The 20,463-nt window shown below is 38.4% G+C and overlaps 1 protein-coding gene across 1 annotated transcript; it reads left to right on the forward strand.

Moving 5' to 3' along the window:
* The first annotated feature begins 391 nt into the window (after positions 1-391).
* Positions 392-16,579, forward strand: LOC134680422 (G1/S-specific cyclin-E). Its single transcript, XM_063539552.1, has 9 exons — positions 392-667; positions 1,444-1,497; positions 1,585-1,651; positions 1,723-2,003; positions 5,628-5,826; positions 11,293-11,404; positions 12,891-13,322; positions 14,992-15,208; positions 16,315-16,579. The coding sequence occupies exons 2-9, from the start codon at positions 1,484-1,486 to the stop codon at positions 16,577-16,579; spliced, it is 1,587 nt and encodes a 528-aa protein (XP_063395622.1). The 5' UTR covers positions 392-667; positions 1,444-1,483.
* The last annotated feature ends 3,884 nt before the right edge of the window (positions 16,580-20,463 follow it).

Genomic DNA, 20,463 nt, shown 5'->3' on the forward strand with positions numbered 1-20,463 from the left:
TTGATGCGTCATTCAACCAATCAGAGCCTAGCATCAGAGTGTCGATGTCGTTCCATTTTACCGCAGCAATATCGTTTTAATGTTGTAAAAACTAGAATAAATAAAACAATTTTAACTAATTGTTGAGCTATAAATTATTCGCATGTAAATGTTTACCTAGATACCATTATTTTTACTGAAAACATTAGAAAACATCACTTTATGTTGTATATTTTTGAAAAATGTAATCAAATAAAATATTTTTTCTAAAATTTACATCATTGGACATTATCTATTTAGTTAAAATTTAATAAAGGTGGATAGATTAATTTATTATATCTAAGACGAGGCATTCGTAGAACGGAACGTAAAGCCAAGCTGACGTCCGTTTTCAGAAGAAACAAACCTGAAGTTGGCCGTTAGTTGTCCTGCAGGGGTACCAGGGTTTACCGCGACATTTTCGCGCGGAAAGCCGGGCGTTATTGAGCCGTGAAAACTGAAAAGTAACATGTAAATTTTGAAAATTAGCATAAGTGTATCGTTTTAGTTCATATATAGTGATATATACAAAGTTTGTGCAAAGAAAAATCTCTAATATTCGTGTATTTGTGTTCATAGTTGAGACATCAATACTGATGCTCAAGGAAATTTTGTTCATTGCTATTTGGATTAATTTGTGAATGATCAGGTATTTTCTCATTCTATATTTTTCATGTCTAGGATATGGCCCTAATCGTCAAGTAGTTAAAGGGGTTGAAAATTTTATTGTTAGGTCTTAATTAGGTTAGAAACCTTTGGTGGGCGATAAGCCAAGCCAATACTGTCAACGGTTATTTGAGGTATATGAGGCTTTTATTTCGGTACTAATCGGTATGATTTTTCATTAAACGTGTGTCGGGGTGGCAATGTAAAGTATCCGAGCTATTTTTATAAATTTCCAAAAGCGGATGGGTAGTGAATTGGCGAGTCCGCGACGTGTCCCAATGGCGCTGACCGTGCTTTTCGCGCGCGATCGCGGCGGATTCGTGGCATTTTTTCAACCAGCTGATTATTACATTTCCACATTTTTATGATTTCTAATTACTCTTTATGTAGTCCCGTGAATGTAAAAAATAAAAATAGTGAAAAATATCGCTCGATTAGCTCCGAAAATACCCATAGAAAAAAAAACTCCCGCCAAGCAGTAGGGGGCACGCTGTCGAAATGTCGGCCTAGATGGTCACTTTAGCAGCTAATTTTTTCATGTTATTCGCTATAACACGCTTCTGCAACACCACCTAAGTCTTTAGAAAGCATTATTCTCGTGATAAATTTAGAATTACGGTCTCTATTACGGTTGTCAACTGACATAACCCTATTTGCAAGTTGATCGTGACATGCGGTAATTTTTGGGTCATTATCCTAGACTTTGATGCCTATAATGATAAAAATCGTTACGTATGGTTAATGATGATTAATTTCTAGGGTGAGGGACTCGCGCCGCAGCTGACCAGTCCCTCGCATCATGGCGCAATCTGGGTGAGTACTGGGGCCTCCGTAGCTCGTAGCAGTGGTGTCCTGACCTTGACTAATTATGTTTGCTTAACACTTGACGCATGTTCTCAGCTCCCCCGACGACTGCACTGAAAAACGGATGACCCTGAAACGGAAACGGAACTCTACTGATGATGAGGTAGGCATTACTCTGGTGCTTAACTAACAACATACTAGAAATACTTATGTTACTTGAGTGACTGTTTTTAGGAGGTTGAGAACATGCCACCGATGAAGATGGCTCAGAAATTAGAAGAAGACTTAAGTGACCAAGCAGCCCACAATGTGGTTGTGGAATCAACATCCTCCAGTGACGAGGACACACAGTTTGGGAACATTGAGCAGCCAAGGAGTGTGTTCACCGACCTAGAATACAACCCAGATAGTTTCCTAAGCCCACCGAGTATACCTGAACTGCCAAATTGTGTGCTGAGCCCTCTAGAGAATGTGGCCAGGGGCGACTCCACACCACACACTAACAAAAGGCCTAGGTAAGAAACTAGACATATTACACTGTTTATTTTTATGTTTTAAGCTTTTAGTTTATAGCACAAATCTCTGACACACTTGAACAAAGTTTGATTTACAAGTGATTGGTGACTATTATTTGATCCCTATGTGCATCCAAACACCAACATGGCCCTAAACATATCACAATCACATACTTTTGAGTAATCCTCACCAAGGATAGGAAACAATTTAGTTTGGGAGTAATTTAAAGGGATTCCTATACCATGCCCTTACCTTACTAGCCAGTTAACTTGCAAAGGAAATACTTTGAAAGATCACTAGAATCTTGTAAGATTTTTACTCTAAGAAAATTTTGATCTCTTCATGTCTTGTTCTTGGAACTTTGCATTTTTATCAGAGTGCTTGGTATTTATAAAGGGTTTAACTTACAATTAGAGGCTTGCAGAGCCTGAACCTGTTATTAATGCCATGTGTGCTAAGCAGATGTTACATTAACAATACTTCTTCTTGTGAGCCTCAATAAAAGAAGACAATAATTAAAGCTAGAGGTAGGCCCAAGTCGGTCTTATCATTAAAAAGCAATCTCTTCCAGAAAACCTTCCTCCTTCACACTCACTTATCACTTTGTGTATCTAGAAATGAAATGGTCTCTGATTACTCATTAAAAACTAGAGGTGCACAACAGGCGGTCTTATTATTATAAAGCAATGTCCACCAGTCGACCTACTACTTATCATATTCTAAATATAATTTGAAGTCCATTTCTGTCATAACAACTTCAGTCCAAGATCATTTCCATGGGTTTTCTTTCAATATTACTTCCTAATTTTTAGTAAGCACAATGTTCCACTGTATTTTTTTTAATTATATTTATTACTATTAATGGAGAACTAGTGCATAGATGACATCATATGATGTATAGTGTTTAGTACTTGATAAAGTTAGATAATTAGGCATCATCAACCTAATACTATAAAAAAGCAAGTCTTAGAGGTGACCTGATGATTAGGTGTACTTTGTAAGAAAAAATCTAATGAAAGCCATCAGCCCAAAAGACTATAAGGGTCTCACTCTCTCATTAAGCAAAATGTGAGACACAAATACAAATTTGATCAAAAATTGGACATGTGGAATACCACCCTGAGTGATGTGACGTAATTGACGTATGCAGACGTATGTAACCTTCACGCCTTCAAATGAGGTTTGTATTTGACTTGTACCAATAAATTGGCGTGTGCGTGACAGGTGACTAAAACAAATGGCGGTTAAAAGGTTATTATACTTTACACCTGTAGTCATGTATTTAAAGAGAACTGTCTCAACAGTTTCAAGTCAAATATTACCTGTGTTTATTAAACTTTTTATTTTATTTACTTAAATAAATAAATAATTTATTTATTCAGACAAATACAGTCCACATTTGTTAGTCTGTTACTTATAAACTAGGTTAATTGTACTTACATATGTAAATATGGGCATTTTCATTTAACTTGTACAAGTTAAGCGCGATTTAAGTCGTGTTTCAGTAACGTCTAACCGTTACATTCCTGACAAAATGTATGGGATTTGACATTGACCGTCAGTTTTGTAACGATTGCTAACCGGCCGTTAAAGGTGTTCAATTAAGTGAAAATGCCCATATACTACATTTATACATTTTTAACCCTTTACCACATACGAACCCATTTATGGCGAATATAATCAGACATTTCAAAGATCTGATTAAAGTGTTTTTTAATGCTTGCCAAATAAAATTTAAATAAAAAAAAACGCATTCATGAATGGGACATCAATACAAGTAGCATATATTATGACCAGGGGGCCTATCCAATCGTACGTCTACAAACGCCAAACGAAAAAGAAATGTCGGGGATGAGAGGTGCTACGAAAAGTCACGTGGCTATTTCCAATTTCCATACATGATTTAAGTTTCCATCGGCGTTTTCTATCAACGATTGTCAACCCTAGAAGTCCTAGAACCTTATTTTGGGATATCATTATAAAAAATTTGGGTTTTGCAGTAAAAAATCGGGACACAACAAAATGTATGTAAACCTAATTCCGTAGCTGTATCGGGACATCTGGTCACCCTAGTATAACAGAGCTTTCCCAACACGCAATGCGTCCTATCCTAACTTGCATGCTCGCAGTAATTAGGCCGCATTACTTAGATAACAGCGCCATTACCCCACTTGTCTGTGACAATTTTACTATTCACATCAACACTGACCATTGGCAGGCTTTATGTCATTGGAATAAGGGCTACGACACGTCAAATGTTGACGATGGCGAATGAAATACTTTACTGAGCTTTGATAGATTTTATGGTCTTAGCAATAAGGGCTACGGATCGTCAAGTAACAGACAGTGTGGATGACGGTACTCGTAGTCACAGCTACACTTTAAATTACTGATATGCCGTCTGCAGTTATCAGAAACTGCTAAACTTCTAGGATTCGTATTTTTGTAGCAGGATCGAAATTGTCCGTTTCCATAATGAAACGGTTTCCAAAATTCATTATGGATATGGAAACTCCCACTCCTCCATTTGTTGTGAAGTTTTCCTAAAATTTCCAAGAACTCTCCAACTTTTTGAGCTTGTCTCCTGTCGTAGACCTTTATGTCCTTAGGATTGAAGGTTTTAAATGGTTAGTTATAAGTATACAAACATAATATTTACCTATGCGTGACGAAGGGTCATTTACAAGGTTATTTTTACGAGTTTATGTTTTAAGGGGGGTTGTGACACTTGTGACCTAGTTCTAGTTTTCCAGTTGGCTTCAACACTTGATTTGTAAGGTAATTTCAATATCGAAAGCCATTAGAAACAATAGAATGATTTATAAAAATCTAGCGAAATTGAAAAATGTTCAAAAAACGGGTCGCTCAAGTCACGGGTCCAATACATTTTGTAAATTGCGTGAGTAACCCGTTTTTATTTATTTAATAGTCAAAGCCAAATTGACTTTATCTAAAAAATATAGACATCGTCTACTAAAAGTTTACTTACAGAAAGTTCACGTATCTATCAGGGTTTCATAATCTTAATTGATAATATTGATAATATTTTCATGTACCTATAGATAGCTTAGATTGCATTGAAGTCATTGCAGTTTTACTTATAGCAATTTAGTGCACCTTACACACCTAATAATGATAGGCTTGGTGTCTTTATTATAGCCGCACCACTTAACTAAGACAGTTCATGGGATAGATAAAGTATTGCGATCAAAAAAGGCACTTTTCAGCGCCAGCCCTGACTGTCATCTCTATAAGCATAGAGGGCTTCTCGGATGACAAAGCACAACACAGATGCTGTCCTGCCCAGCGAACCCGCGCACATGTTCCGTGCAAGATCTACGGCACGCAACAGATAGGGCGTTAAGCGTGGCTACCTTCTGGTCCCGCTTAATATGAAATACGAAACAGTCTTATGCCTTCAACCACACGCCCACACCATAGTCACAACATAACATTAATACGTGGAAGGTTGCCTGGAAGGGATCACTTTTTAGCGACATGACCGCCTGTTGTCTACCGTTCTTTTGTGTTTTATGTTTTCATTTGTATTTTGATAAACAATTAGTGTACCTATTGTTACTATTTAGTCATAGCCCACCCACTAATAGCCACTCTCCTCACAGCACTAGCAAGTTGGAATATCCCCTCCCCAAACGCAAGTGCCCCCTCCCCGGGCTCTCGTGGGCGGACCCCAGCGACGTCTGGAAGGGAATGTGCGAGTGCGACGCCAGATCCAGCATGAGGAAGAACCCCAGCATGTTCGACAACCATCCCAACCTGCAGCCGAGAATGCGAGCGATACTGCTCGACTGGCTTAATGAGGTGAGTACCCTAGGATGTAGGTTCTAGCAGCACAGACAGGGGCTTGGTTGAGCTACGATTTTAGATCCAAAAGATCGTTGTACTCATACAACTCTGCTTGTCAAAGTCTTTTAAAATTCACCCCGAAAACCCTAAAAACGACTCTCATGGCAACCATCGAGTATGACCGCCATCTTGGAATTAACATCGATGTATGAAACGGCATGTGCGAGTGCGACGCTAATCGAACATGAGGAGGAAACCCAACCTCCGAACTTACAGCTCAATGAGGTGAGTGGTATGGTACCCTAGAACCTATAACCTATAGGGATAGGTTATAGGTTCTTATAACCTATAGGGATAGGTTATAGGTTCTTTCAACAGAAGCCCTCAACAAGTTTGAGAGCCGATCTGAGATAGCAGAAGATAGTTGGATGAAGGTAACGCACGACAGGTCGATGTGGAGATCCTTCAACATATCATGCTCGTAACAACTGTAACCAACTCGTGAAGCTCGCATCGTTTTCCGTTACGATTTTATTTCAGATGACCGTACATACTACTTCATATCCAATAAATTTTAGAAATAATCACGTCGAATGACGATTCCGTTAAACAGCTGACTTTATTATTATAATGGTATCGACCAAAGGACAGCGTCATCTTAACTGATCATTTAAGCACTTATGTCTTCGCATTAAGGTTGGAATACGTATTGTCAGCAGTGTCAACTTAGCACTTCGGAATATTTGCATAACATAATGTTCTACTTAATTTTAATCAAAAGCACTTTAATTTCTGAATTTTGCTGACTTGTGAGTAATTCGGCTGTTGATGTTATTTTAAAGTAGATATCGAATATTAATGTATAAATTGATATTTTCACGCTGCATCCAGTGACACGAATAATCGAGGTAAGATGCAAATTTGCACATTTACTTTACATTTTTGTCTGTATGTTATTGTTTATATTACTTTATATATTTTTTTCATGGCAAAAGGTTGAAATAAAATTTAGCACATGGGTACTTTTTTTGATGAATTACTTAGTAACTTATTGGTTGTAATTTTATATATTTTATAAGTTAGAAAGATATTCTTAAATTAATCTACTACATCAAAATGGCAAAATTGGACCTGTTATTCAGGCGCACTTATACATATAATTCGTCGAGAAAGCTATGTTGAGTAGACTTTTAATTTGTCATAACATGGTCATAACCTTTCACAACTAATTCGTGACATAACTGGCCACATCAAATTCTAGAGACTTAAATTCCTAAATAAAAATTAACACCAGCATCGGGACTGCGATATTGGGGCCGTTGACCCCTTTTTTGCACAGTGCGTTGACCTTTTCAGAACCTCCGCGTTTCGGCCACCATTATTGTACATTACAACGTTTTTATAACGAACGTCATTTGTTATCACTTATGAAAACCTGATATAATTTCGCAAATTAAGTTTAATCAGTATTTAAGTTAAATATTGAGTGTACACATGTTTGTGTCCGATCAGATAATATTATTGTGATTTAAAGATGTCTTGCTGATCTTTTTGTAGGAACAGCAAAATATATGTACCTATATGAAAAATAGATTGACATCCATTTGTAAGTTCTAATCGGCCACCCTTTCCCTAGAATCAATCAAGCCTAATAGTGGTCGAGCCTCCCGCGCGCCGAGCATGTGTGCTAGCCGTTAATATGGTAATGACCCCTCATGGCGCGCGCTACACAAAAAATATAAATAAACTTTATTAACAATAATAATCCCTGCTACAGGAAGTGTGCTACGACAACCTTCTTAATTTATTAACAATTTGCAAATGATCTCCTATAGTGTGTAACGCGATCTTAAGATTCACAAAAACTATTGTAAAAATATGCAAATCAACGTCTTGTTTTTGAGCTTTATATGAAGAATGCGGACTGCAACCGAACATCCACGACGATTGCCAAACAGTTTCGTAGTCGCAATCAATCTTTATCATACTATATCAATACTTTTGAAAAATCTTTATTTCGCGCAACTAGTGGCCCACACATAAATACCATAAAACTAGCATACCTGCATATTATATAAATATATCTTAAAACTAAAACTTACGAAACACATTACGGCTGCGATTCCTTCCGCAAGCCCGCAGTGTCGGGGAACCGCCGGAACTTGACACCCTTCGGTCAAAACGCCTCTTTGGTGAAGGTCGCTAGACCAGTCGGGACGTTTACAGTCACCATCTGATATATCGGAACGATCAAGGTGCTCGAAATTTCTGGTGTGGATGCTTTAGTCGGATATATACTTGTGGCCGCCCTAATTTGATGACGAAAGTAATCTGTTCACTATAAGCAATTAAGCAGTAACTAAGTCACGTCTAATGTTATTATCATTGTGAAGTGTGCACTCGGCATGGTACTAATATCTCAAATTAACATATTTATTCGAGGGTTGTTTAAGGCCGGGGTAAAGAAAGGGTTGAACAGGTTCACTAGAGGTAGGTACAGCCCCGTCCCCGTGCCATCATTATATGTAAGCTGAGTTTACAAATAAAGAAGCAAATCAGAATGTGCACCATGCTGTAGATATTGGCCTATTACTTTGAATCTACGTATTCTATGATAATTTATTATGTAAGGCAACATTAAAACTTATTAAAATCTGCTCAAAAAAGTCCTACAGCCTTTGCGGAAAAAATACATCATCTTCGAGAAAATACCTACTGCCTCTACAAAATCTCCGTGCAGGTGGCTCAGTGTTGACGGCAGGTGCAATGGTGACGTGTGTGACGTCACGCGTTACGTCTCAGGGTCTGACGCGTCGGCCGCTACACTCGCTAGAGTCCACAAACTGCTAAGAAGATACTACGTATAGAGTCGCTAACTAGTTACTAGACAATACCTCGTCTACGCCGGCGGCGCGCCGCTTAGCAACAAAGACGAGGTCAATTAATGCACGTTTCAAATTTATAACTATAATATAGGGGTGAATCTGAAATATACAATTTTTTAGGGTTCCGTACTCAAAGGGTAAAACGGGACCCTATTACTAAGACTTCGCTGTCCGTCCGTCCGTCCGTCCGTCCGTCTGTCACCAGGCTGTATCTCACGAACCGTGATAGCTAGACAGTTGAAATTTTCACAGATGATGTATTTCTGTTGCCGCTATAACAACAAATACTAAAAACAGAATAAAATAAAGATTTAAATGGGGCTCCCATACAACAAACGTGATTTTTGACCAAAGTTAAGCAACGTCGGGAGGGGTCAGTACTTGGATGGGTGACCGTTTTCTTTTTGCTTTTTTTTTGTTTTTTCTTTTTGTATTATGGTACGGAACCCTTCGTGCGCGAGTCCGACTCGCACTTGCCCGGTTTTTTTAATTAGTTAACTTAATAACATAACAGTTGTAAGTGTATTGGTGTACACTTAAAATTTATTTAGAGCTATTATATTATCATCAAAAATTTTTATATCGTGTAGTTTAACAGTGTCTGTAAATTATGACAGTGTTCTTTTTTTAATTTAGGTAGTTTTATGGAATTTCTAACCCTAGTTTTAATTTATTTTAGAGCTACAAACTACTAGATGTCGGCTTAATATAGCTGTAGTAAAAAAAGTTTGCAAACTCCTTTTAAAATAATTATTGATGATTATTAGTGTTGCCTCAATTCTGACTTTAACATGATTCTGACCTTGAGACTTTCCTGCTAGATATACTCAGTCATGAATTTCCTTAAACTTTGAAGGGAAGTGTCTTATAATAATGTACTTAAGTTTTGACGTAGACTAAAACAGCTGATTTTGTTTGATTATATTATACATTATTTGATGGTAACCGAGATTGTCAAGGGAAGGGACTCGATAATAATGTCAAATATTTATCAAACCAAGATCCGAATTTAGAAGCGCGAATGCCGCTTTCGAAATACATACTATTTAGTCCATAGTTGACTACATTACGTCATTTCGATGAGCACTCATAATCCTGAAGATTCACTGCACAAAAAACGACCTTTGAAAGTGGCCTTTTTGGGCGAGACTAGTTTTTGCGGCGTACTTAATAGCAACATTAATTCATGACCATTTGAGGATCTTATGTGTTTAGAATAAGGTTTAAGAACTGTCAGTCCACAGTGCGGACGGTTCGCCTGCAACGGGGCCTCTATCGGCCTCACAGTACCGCTATGTTAGCATTATGTAATGCGAATTGATAATACATGGGGATTCCGATTCGATTCCTGTCGCAGGTGTTTCAGTTTTTTTGTTTATCCTTTGGCTCACAACAATAAATTCCTCGCAAACTATCACTTGCAATCAAGTCGTAAAGTTATTTTTTGTAGGAACATTCTAGAACGAGGTTTCAGCGTTTCAAAGCTTTTAAACTGCAATTTAAGTTGACGATTATAGCCGTATTGCAATACATTGCAACTGCATTGTATTAGCTAGTGAAAGCGGGAAAGTACACATACCGAGGTGATTAGAAAACATTCCCGCTTATCGGCCCATGTAGGTCGCAACGTAAATCTAGGCTAGTACGGCGTAGGTAGGTCGTACGTAACGTAAACCTAGGCACAATGATAGCGTACTTGACTAGATACGTGTTGAAGTGCGTTATCATTGGGGCATCGTTAACGTATGGTTATGGTGACCATGTGTCTTGCATTTTATGTCGACAACTTTGTACAAATTTACAAAACCACCCACGTACACGGGGCCTAACCAACATGACATTTTTTTATGATATAGCAGGCAAACGATTAGACGAACCGCAGGATGTTAAGAAATCGTTGAATAATGTATGGAGAATTGGAAATAGTCGCGTGACTCTTCGTAGCATCTGTCATGCTGATACATTTTTTCGTTTCGCTTGGCGTTTGCCGATACAGTCCATGTACTTGGCTTGGCCGCCAGGTGCTTGGACGAATATATCTCCCTCATGTGATGTTGGAACCCAATTTATTAGCCATTTGTCAAATTAAACATTCGACGATCGTAGGCTATCATACCAAACGCCAGTGTGCTTTAAGGCTCACTTAGACGATACGAGAACACGCATACGAGTTTCCTTACATGGCGGTATTTGATTGATGTGTTGAATTGGTTAGGTTAGTTCTCACACATATCTGAATCTTTAACCAACTATTTACACACATAAATAATTAATTCTTTATACAGCTGTGCGTTGGTTATTTTTTGTACAAATTATTGATGACCAAACCATATAGGATGACAGATAGAATAATGTCGTGTTAATAAAACACTCACTCACGGAAGTGCTGCCAAAAAAATAATCTGTGATTAAATTGGTGTACCAAAATGGTACCTGACATACATAAGTATCCACTTTTCTACGCGGCAAGTATGGCACCGTCGGTACTAAACCCTTTACCAAGCTGAGGTAAAACTTTTGGGGAACTCACTGTACAAAGTATCGTCTACAATTTTGAACAATGTATTGTAATAATGTTGATGTGTTTGTCGTGCAGGTGTGCGAAGTGTACAAACTGCACCGGGAGACGTTCCACCTGACTGTGGACTACGTGGACCGGTACCTCTCCAACACGGACGACGTGCAAAAGGGACGGCTGCAGCTCATTGGTGAGTACTTGTATATTTCAATGTTGGGCATTCCTGGGTGTTTGGTATGGAATCGGTGCTACGGCAGTCGGGAATAGTACATTGTGTATTAAGGGCGGGAAATAAGAAATTACGAACGAGTGTCAATTTTAAGCCCGACGCGAAGCGAGGGCTTAAAATGTTCACGAGTTCGGAATTTCTTTACCGCCCGTGGCACACACAATGTTTTTCATCACACTTGTAAGGAAAAAGGAGAATTAATAAAAACAAACTTCTGTATAAAACACTTTTCCGCCCTAGGGCGAAAATTTCAATTTCCCGCCCGCAAGCCCTACGTGTAAATAAGTGTTTTTCATCACACTTGCTCGGAAAAGATTTTTTCCGCCCTAGGGCGAAAATTTCAATTTCCCGCCCGCAAGCCCTACGTGTAAATACATCTTTTCCGAGCAAGTGTGATGAAATAGTACATTTCGATGCTAGTGCGGAAGGTATGTCATTACTTCACGAGTACCGAGATATCTTGCCACGAGCCGCAGGCGAGTGGCAAGACTCGGGACGAGTGAAGAATGACATTTTCGCACGTGTATCGAACGACGTTTTTTAATACAGTTGCGAAAAAATAAGAAAAACATTGTTAATCGTACACTAAACAAAAGTGGTAACAGTGACAGCTCGGTTAGACGTCGTCTTTAAGTATATTATATCTATGGGCGTTTGACAGCTATTCCGTTCCATTCAGTCAACTTATTAAGAACGGAATTTTCAATATTGAATATTAAAAATTAAACGTTATAATGATGAAGAGGTAAATAATTAAATATGAAATATGTAATATTTTTCGTATTCTTACATTAACGGTAGGTTTTTATGCTGATTACGACGTTTAAAGGAAACTAATATTAACACTCATCAATAAGTAGTCGTGAATTGGAACAAGTATAAATTTAAAAAAATTGGAAAAGTAAAAAGCACTAGTTCGAGATAACCAACTTTCCGCACGCTAAACAGCTACGTAAAGTAGCACTTTTTGAGCAACTGTATTAAAAAAAATATTACGAGTCCATAAAGCCAAATTAGGACGGGAGTTAGTGTACAAATAGGGACGCGTATGTTAACCCACCACGCATAACAGCGGTTGGAAAACTCCAATCCTAATTCCTATTTCGTACTGTATTGCCAACACATTCTAAATAAATATGTAGTACAAACAGCAAAACTCCTACCTGTACATCGGTGGACCTTATTACAAAAGGCATAAAGTCCACCGATGTACATTAACAGTGTAGGCGATGGTATTACCATAAGAAGAAATCAATACTGAGATTTACTAATTACGATTAACAGAAATTCTGTTAAAGTAATATGGTAATAACGTAACAGATTAAAAACAATACACTCTTTTTTCTTTTTTGGCAGTCGTGTAAAAAGTTAAAAACACGCTTTCAAACCTCCAATTACTCTACATGCCGCTTCACCTGCAATATTTACAGCACCACAATAATTCCAGGTATCACCTGCCTCTTCATCGCCGCAAAAGTGGAAGAGGTGTACCCACCGAAGATCGGCGAGTTCGCGTACGTGACCGACGGCGCCTGCACCACCGACGAGATCCTCCTCGAGGAGCTCCTCATCCTCAAGATACTGTCCTGGAACATCACACCTATTACCATAAACAGCTGGTTGAATGTGTACATGCAGCTCGCCAGCGAAGGGAGGAGCGCGAAGCGGAGATTGATAAGTGAGAGCGACGTGGGCGCGAACGCGATGCGCGGGTACACGTTCGTGTTCCCGCAGTACAGCTCGCTGGAGTTCGCGGTGTGCGGGCAGCTGGTGGACCTGGCCGTGCTGCACACTGACGTCAACCAGTTCTCGTACAGCGTGGTGGCCGCCGCCGCCATCGCGCACGCCTTCGATAAGGACCTCGCCATTAGGGTGTCGGGTGAGTTTTATATTCTATGTAATATCCTAGACAAGTAATCGAATTAAATCATGTGTAGAATAAATCACGTGAGTGATTCTGTACTTTTATTTGTCAATTGGCTCTCTCATCCGTAAGCCTCATCATCATCATCAGATGATGATGAGGCTTACGGGATTACGGGCCTGATTTAGTTAAATTATTTTTTATTTATTTATATACAGGCTTGTAGCGAGTTTATGTTATGAATAACGCCATTTATGTGTCTGTAAGTATTCAAGTTTTTGTTTTACTTGGGACATTCTGAAGTAAGTTAAATGCACACAATCATATTTTTACACTTGACCTCAACTTAGCTGGTATGAAGATGGAGACAAGAAAACAGTCTGTGCTTGTTAGAATCGTCTCGATAAGCAGTTTATAAATAACTGTCTCAAAAAAGGTTTTCGGCGATAGAAGCTTGTAACGAAAATGTATTTCTTAACAAAATATCTCTTTGTTATGCTATACTTCAAAGATAGGTAACCCGAATTTGCGAGCACCTCAAGAAAGTGTTTTTCTATACAGAATAGCTGTATTCTTTATGGATGGGTTTATGCATTATACAACGCCACATGTTTTGCGTAAGCTCAGGTGGTGCCTCCCAAATGTATGGTAATATCCGCGGCGTCGCTCCCGTAAACATAAATACGTTGACCCACTACTAACACCTACACATCAACTGACCATTCCTAAATCTTATTGTCAAGACATAAGGCCTACATTTGATCAGTTTACAATTGCCGCTATTGGTCCATCGCAAACACAGTTAGTTGTCAATTCTTCAACCTTATTTCAACGACTGAAGGCATATCAATGGTTAGTTTAAAGTGATTTACTGGTACTTGTGACGTGACGGCCAATGTCACGCAGGTCCTACATATCGTTACTTTTCATATGAAAGGGGCCCTCGATTTGATTGTTAAAAAAATATATCAATGAATTTTAATTTCTGAAGTTACAATGCAGTAACGAAAATATCTAATATACCCAGCTATGCGTTGTATTTGACTTTGAGTTTACTGAATGTGGAGGTGGAGTTTAATGAATGATCTATCACAACTTGTGTCCCCATATCTATTAAATACAAAATACTGATGATAGACCTCTTCTTTTTTCTGACTTTTCTATCGCATTAGATTTGGTCCCGGGAATAGAAATTGTCAATTTCAAATCCCATTATCGTCAAAGTAGTTCAAACAGCTTGGGTACGGGCTAGGGCTCTTTTTGAAGAATACTATAGGGGTTAACTAATTGATTATTATTATAATTTATTATAATCGTAAATTTTATAGCATTTTCGATGCAGCTGAGTGTTGGTGGTATAAACAATTTCAACTCTCATGATTAATTAGCGTTAATTACGTTAATATTAACTTTAATTTACCATTTCAGTTGGTATTAACTATACCAATTCCGTTAACACCACTCAGCGCACCAAAAGTCTGGTCATCAAGTCATTATCATATATATCGGAACGATTAAGGTGCTCGAAATTTCTGGTGTGGATGCTCTAGTCGGATATATACTTGTGGAATCGCTGCACCAAAATTGCTATAAAATTTACGTTGTCTGATTATAACATAACATCGTATCTGTAGCCTTCTGCGCGCCATCGTCTCCAACTACAACATACTATCCCCGATTTCAGGCTGGACGTGGGAGGTGCTAGAGCCCTGCTACCGGTGGCTGGCGCCGTCCGTGGCCGTGGTGAAGGCCGAGGGCGCCGTGAGCGCGGTGCGCGGCGGCGACGGCGAGTTCCTGCAGCGCGCCGCCGGCCTCGACCTCATCTGCCCCGACCTCAACGTCGACGAGAGCCACCGCATACAGTCGCACAACGTCACGCTCGACATGTTTGTGAGTACCTCGTGTTGTTAGCAGTCCTAGTCTCCACCTCGACAAGTCCCGGAGCCCTGCTACCGGTGGCTGGCCTCCTCCGTGGTGAAGGGTGAGTACCTCATGCTACAGACACCTCATGTCCCGACCTCGACGTCTAGAGCCACCGCACACTGTCGCACAACTTCAAATATTTCAAATTGTGGGTATGTACAAGCAATATCCCTTGTAAGCCCAAAAAATAGTCAGTGTAGTGAGTTCAAGTCTCCTTGACGCTCCTTGGACGTTATTTAGGGAAAAGGATCAAAATATCTGTTTAATGTAAAATATATAATAATGATGAATTTTTAGTACAATTGAACGAAAAGGGTATAGAGCCTTGTTCATTGTTCTAAGGATTTTAAAACACAAAAAGAGAGTCCAAAATTATTTTGTCGATGACCTTACATTACGGAATAAATGATGAAATAGACTACAAAATCGTCACTGACATATTTGTTCCCGATACATAACAAATAAGCAAATATATAATATATATATCTACTGAATTATGTAAAGTCAAGTACTTGGCAGCTCAGCTGATATGAAGCAGGATACCAGTGACCACATCCCACCTCGTACACAATAACACTCGTAGCGATAAGTAACACAATTAATTCACTCGCGACAACCGGTAAACGAGCTTTTAATTACCGTGTTTAGAAAGATCTGAAAGATATAACAATATTTACTTTAACGGGACTTAATAGTGTAAAATGTTACCTTCGACGTTTCTAGGACGGCATTGTTCTCGTGGTCTGATTGATAAAAGTAAATAACAAGTCGTGAGAGAGTAAATAAGATGTAACAATATTTATTAGGCCGTATATACTTCGAAAAAAAATATTGTTACTTATTATTTTCACGGTGCTTAAAAACGAACTCTACAGTTTCGCCATGTAAGGCTGCGCTTTCACTGTGGCGTTCACATCTCTTCTCCGCACCGCTGTATTACAATACATCCAAGCTATCGGTCGATTCCTCTCATCCGGGCCTCAGGGGAAAGTCAGCCTTCGTCCGGGGCTCATTTCGGGGACTATTAAGTGCTAGAAAGCTATAAAGAGGCTAACTCTTATTTTAAATCAATAAAGTATTACAGGGTTATGGAACCGATCGACTTACAGGCTCACAGTATCGAGGACTCGTTAGGTTCGACGGAAGTTTACAAATATGATCGTAATCCCCTCTCGTTTCAGGACAAGGTGATCCACTCGGCCGCCTCGGAGCCCGCCGCGCCACTCCCCCTCCCCGCCGCCGTGTTCCCGCCCACGCCCCCGCAGTCCGACCAGAAGAGCCCCCCGCCGCCCACCGAGACTCCCTCCAGCTCCGCCCGCCCCGACGTGCGGCTGCACGCTGACGAATAGGATACCTTCACTTGTGTACTTTGCTGAGGTATTTAGGTTATTTATAGAGTTTTGAGTTAGATTTTAGACCCACGTTTCCCCCCGGTGACGATTCGCCGTACGTTGCCGGTCCGACGAGTAAATATTGACGCTATCGGCGTTACTTATCGAGCCAGAAATGAAACGGGGAATTGTCAGTCCCCGTGGTGAAATACTAAAGCCGTGTACAATTTTAAAGGTAAAAACGAACGGAACCCGCGTTCGCGACGTATTCGTTGCGCTCCGACAATCTCGAACCTGAAATTTGTATGCTCGGAAACATACAAATACCTACTCGTTGTGTGGCATATGACAAGCATACAAATTTCAGGGTCCGGATTTCATAACACATTGCATACGTTGCGTACGTGGGCTCGATTTGTCCCTACCTTAACTACGATCCCGTATCGTATATAAATATATTTTTAATTTAGGTATTCAATTAAAAGTAAAGAAGCTAAAGGCTGATAGCTGAGACTCATCATATAAAAACCTCTTAACGAAAACACTATCGGTTGAAAAACTGATATAGAATTCTACGGTAATCACAACCTTCGGTTTGCTTAGCTTTACTTGAAAACCTAAATAACAAAATAAACCGATTCACAAATATACAATTATAATAGTATTTTAGTATATAGCTTCTACAATACCTCAGCTCGTAACTCACAAAACAGTACACAAGTGGCACAGTTTGTAAATGTTATTGTTGACAATTTTGTTATGTCGTTTCATTGGTAGTTTAGCAGAATTTTAAAGAACCGTTTTCAATACCACATTATAGTTTATTACATACTGATCTTAAAATAAATAAATAAATAAAATATCGACGCGGTCTTTCGACCAATGAGGTATTTTTTGTATATGTGACGTTCCACAGGTAAAGGTACCTTTTGTCTGTTGGCGCTAACGCTGTCGTGCTCCGCAACGTAAGCGCCAACCGCCATAAGATACCTTTGCTCGTAGAACGTCACATATCATTATGTCAGTGGCCGAACGATAGTTACTTGTTTTTTTAATACATTTTAAGATCCGTCTGAAATTGACGTTAGGTAACTGCTTTTGTGACTGCGTAAGCATTATTACGTATTTTTATGTCGTATCGACATTAGGGAACTTATTCGTTAGCTTTGTCTGAATTGACTTCTAGCTTTTAAGCTAGTTCGTAAAAGGGAACCCATGTAACTTTGGATAAATGTGAAAAAAGTTAGTCAGTCTTCAGAAAATGTATAGCTGCGCCATACTTAACGTAGCTTTTGACGTGCAGATTTAGCGAAGACGGGCCCTGTCAAACACATTAAAGTAATAAACAGCGCCACAATTTTTAGCGCAGATTTTGACTTACAGCAACCACACATATACCGAGAGCTTCATTGACAACAAGACAAGAAATGGACCTTAGATAACCAAAATAGATATACCAAAACCTATATCATATGTTGAAAATTAACTCCTATTTTTTGCATGACGACTAACAGTACTAATGTGTTTGCCAGCTTACTAACAGCGTATTCAGTAGAAACCTTTTTCGTTTACGAAGGAATTTTGAATAAAAATTACTACTACGTGTCGTGATACAAATACGCTTCTTAACAAGCTGTGTGATGCATGAAACTAACACGTCCAATGTTATATGTCAACATATCCTGCAAGGAAAGTCATAACATCTGAACACGCCTAGTCTTATTAACTTTTTAAGTTAAAAAGTGCCCAAATATCTTAAGTTATGAACTATCTTATGTGACCACAATACCAAACCTTAAAATTTTACTATTTCTACACTATACAGAACAGTAGTTACATACATATACATATAACAAAGGCACATAGACGGGTTATATAATATCTATTTGGATTGTCCAGTTCTGTTTTACAATGCTATGTTTTCGTCCTCTGTTGTCAATTATCCTCGTGACTATGGACCGGTACAGACGGACGTCAACCCGACTGCAGTTGGCGTGCAGTTCTCATATACATTGCAGTCTGGTTGCAGTCCGTCTGTATCGGCTCTAAGAACACAAGACTTGCATTGCTCCGCAATGGCGTATTATAGCAAGGAGCAATAATAATGGGTTATGTAATCTGTACGAAGTTTTCGTAGCTCTTGACACTGCTTACGAATAATCAATATTTTGATTTAACCATCGATAAAATTATAAGTAATGAGAAATTCTAATATTGTTCCTAATATAAATAGCTTATTCTATATTGTAAATCAGTTGGCATTGCTGCTAACATAACAGTGTTTATACATTTAAACATTCCAGCATTTTACATATTTTATGTAAAAATATTATATAAAAATAAAAACCTAAGATAATATCAACAATAGAAATCTTAAGTACGACTTGCATCTAAAGCAGAACTTAGCTTAGTGTGAATCGTACTTAAGTAGCGTTTAGTAAGTTCAATATTTCGTGCAAGTAGAACGAATGTCAAAGTAGAGGGTACTTTAAAGTCGTGTGTGTGTTTTTCGTTATAATAAGTGTATATACATAAATGCATTGCAACAATCATTTTCAATCAAAAATATTGCCAAGGAAAGCGCTTAGCTAATCAAAAATGTATCGAATATTTTTTTGTAATGCAGAGTTTTAATACTTTTAGTTTCCAAATATTCAAATCAAATTGAATATGTAAGGATCTTTTCATTATTTTAATCTAACGATTGGTTTATTTTGTAAATAGTTTGATTCTTTCTTCTAATTTATTTCTAGTAGTGCACTCGACTGACGCGACTCTGTCGCATAAGATTTGTAAGAAAAATTGAAATATTGGTAGTGAAGCCCACGATTTAACCAAAGACTGCAACCGATTGGCGAGTGGTTTACACTAAAGGTGCATTTACACGGGTCAACTTACTTTTTTTAAGGCAAGTTAGACAAGTGGGCTTATGTAAACGCGCCATAAAATTATTCGATGTGTGCTATCGGTTGGGTTGTTTATGTATTATAATTTATAATCCAACCAGTTTGACTGATTCTACTTAACCTACATGTATTTGTTTGCCAATCGCCAATCGAGATCTAGGTATATTTGTACTGGGCAGCGACAAATTAGTGCATACTGTTTATATAAATGGTTAGGGAACGTTCAGATTAATTTAAAAGAAAATATATAGAATTGTTTGGATGTACCCTAACGTCAACTTTACAAAGTTAACAAAAATTAAGCAAAAACTTAAAATAACATCCAGTGAAAGCAAACCAGTCCTTGCAAATATTTATTTATTTATGTGCCAATTAGAAAAAAATAATCAATTTACGTAAAGACCATTAAATGCAAAAAAAATAGCAGTTGCACGGTAGCTTTTTTCTTGTCAGTCATACGTTACGATAAATTCATAGAGATACTCTACTGCACTGTTTACATTGGCTTTCAGGTACTTTTAATAATTATTTAGCTATAAATGTGGACTGGTTTGAGACAATATCTTTTCACTATTACAATTTAATAACTTTCGCAACCTCGTAACACGTTTACACGTTCGTAATATTTATTCTCTTTATGTTTGATAAAATATCCAAATTATTACTCTTAAAAAAAATATTGCCCTCGCCTTTTGGACTAAAATGCAATTGAAAATTCGAATAAAAGCTCGACGAATTTGTGAAAATTATTAATGCTCCATTTACACTTGACGAGTGCTCGACCGGGTTGACTGGTACCAGTACTCGCCGCGTGTAAACGATGCTGTAGTGGTAAATTCAGTTCTGAATGTATTATATAATGTAATTGAAATAGGCGGGTATTTTTCATGTTTTAGAATAGTTGATCGTAGTTAGTCCAACGAATACGCTTACTCAAGGCACTGGCCTTTAAATAAGACTTGGATAGATTTGTTACTTTATATCAGAATAATTTAA

Source organism: Cydia fagiglandana, chromosome 3, assembly GCF_963556715.1.
Source record: "Cydia fagiglandana chromosome 3, ilCydFagi1.1, whole genome shotgun sequence".
Taxonomy (NCBI): Eukaryota; Metazoa; Arthropoda; class Insecta; order Lepidoptera; family Tortricidae; genus Cydia; species Cydia fagiglandana.

Excerpts from the sequence above, each read along its gene's own strand:
- LOC134680422 (XM_063539552.1), top strand. Across the intron at positions 5,827-11,292 it reads TGCTCGACTGGCTTAATGAG|GTGTGCGAAGTGTACAAACT; the intron begins GTGAGTACCCTA and ends TTTGTCGTGCAG. Across the intron at positions 13,323-14,991 it reads CCTCGCCATTAGGGTGTCGG|GCTGGACGTGGGAGGTGCTA; the intron begins GTGAGTTTTATA and ends CCCCGATTTCAG.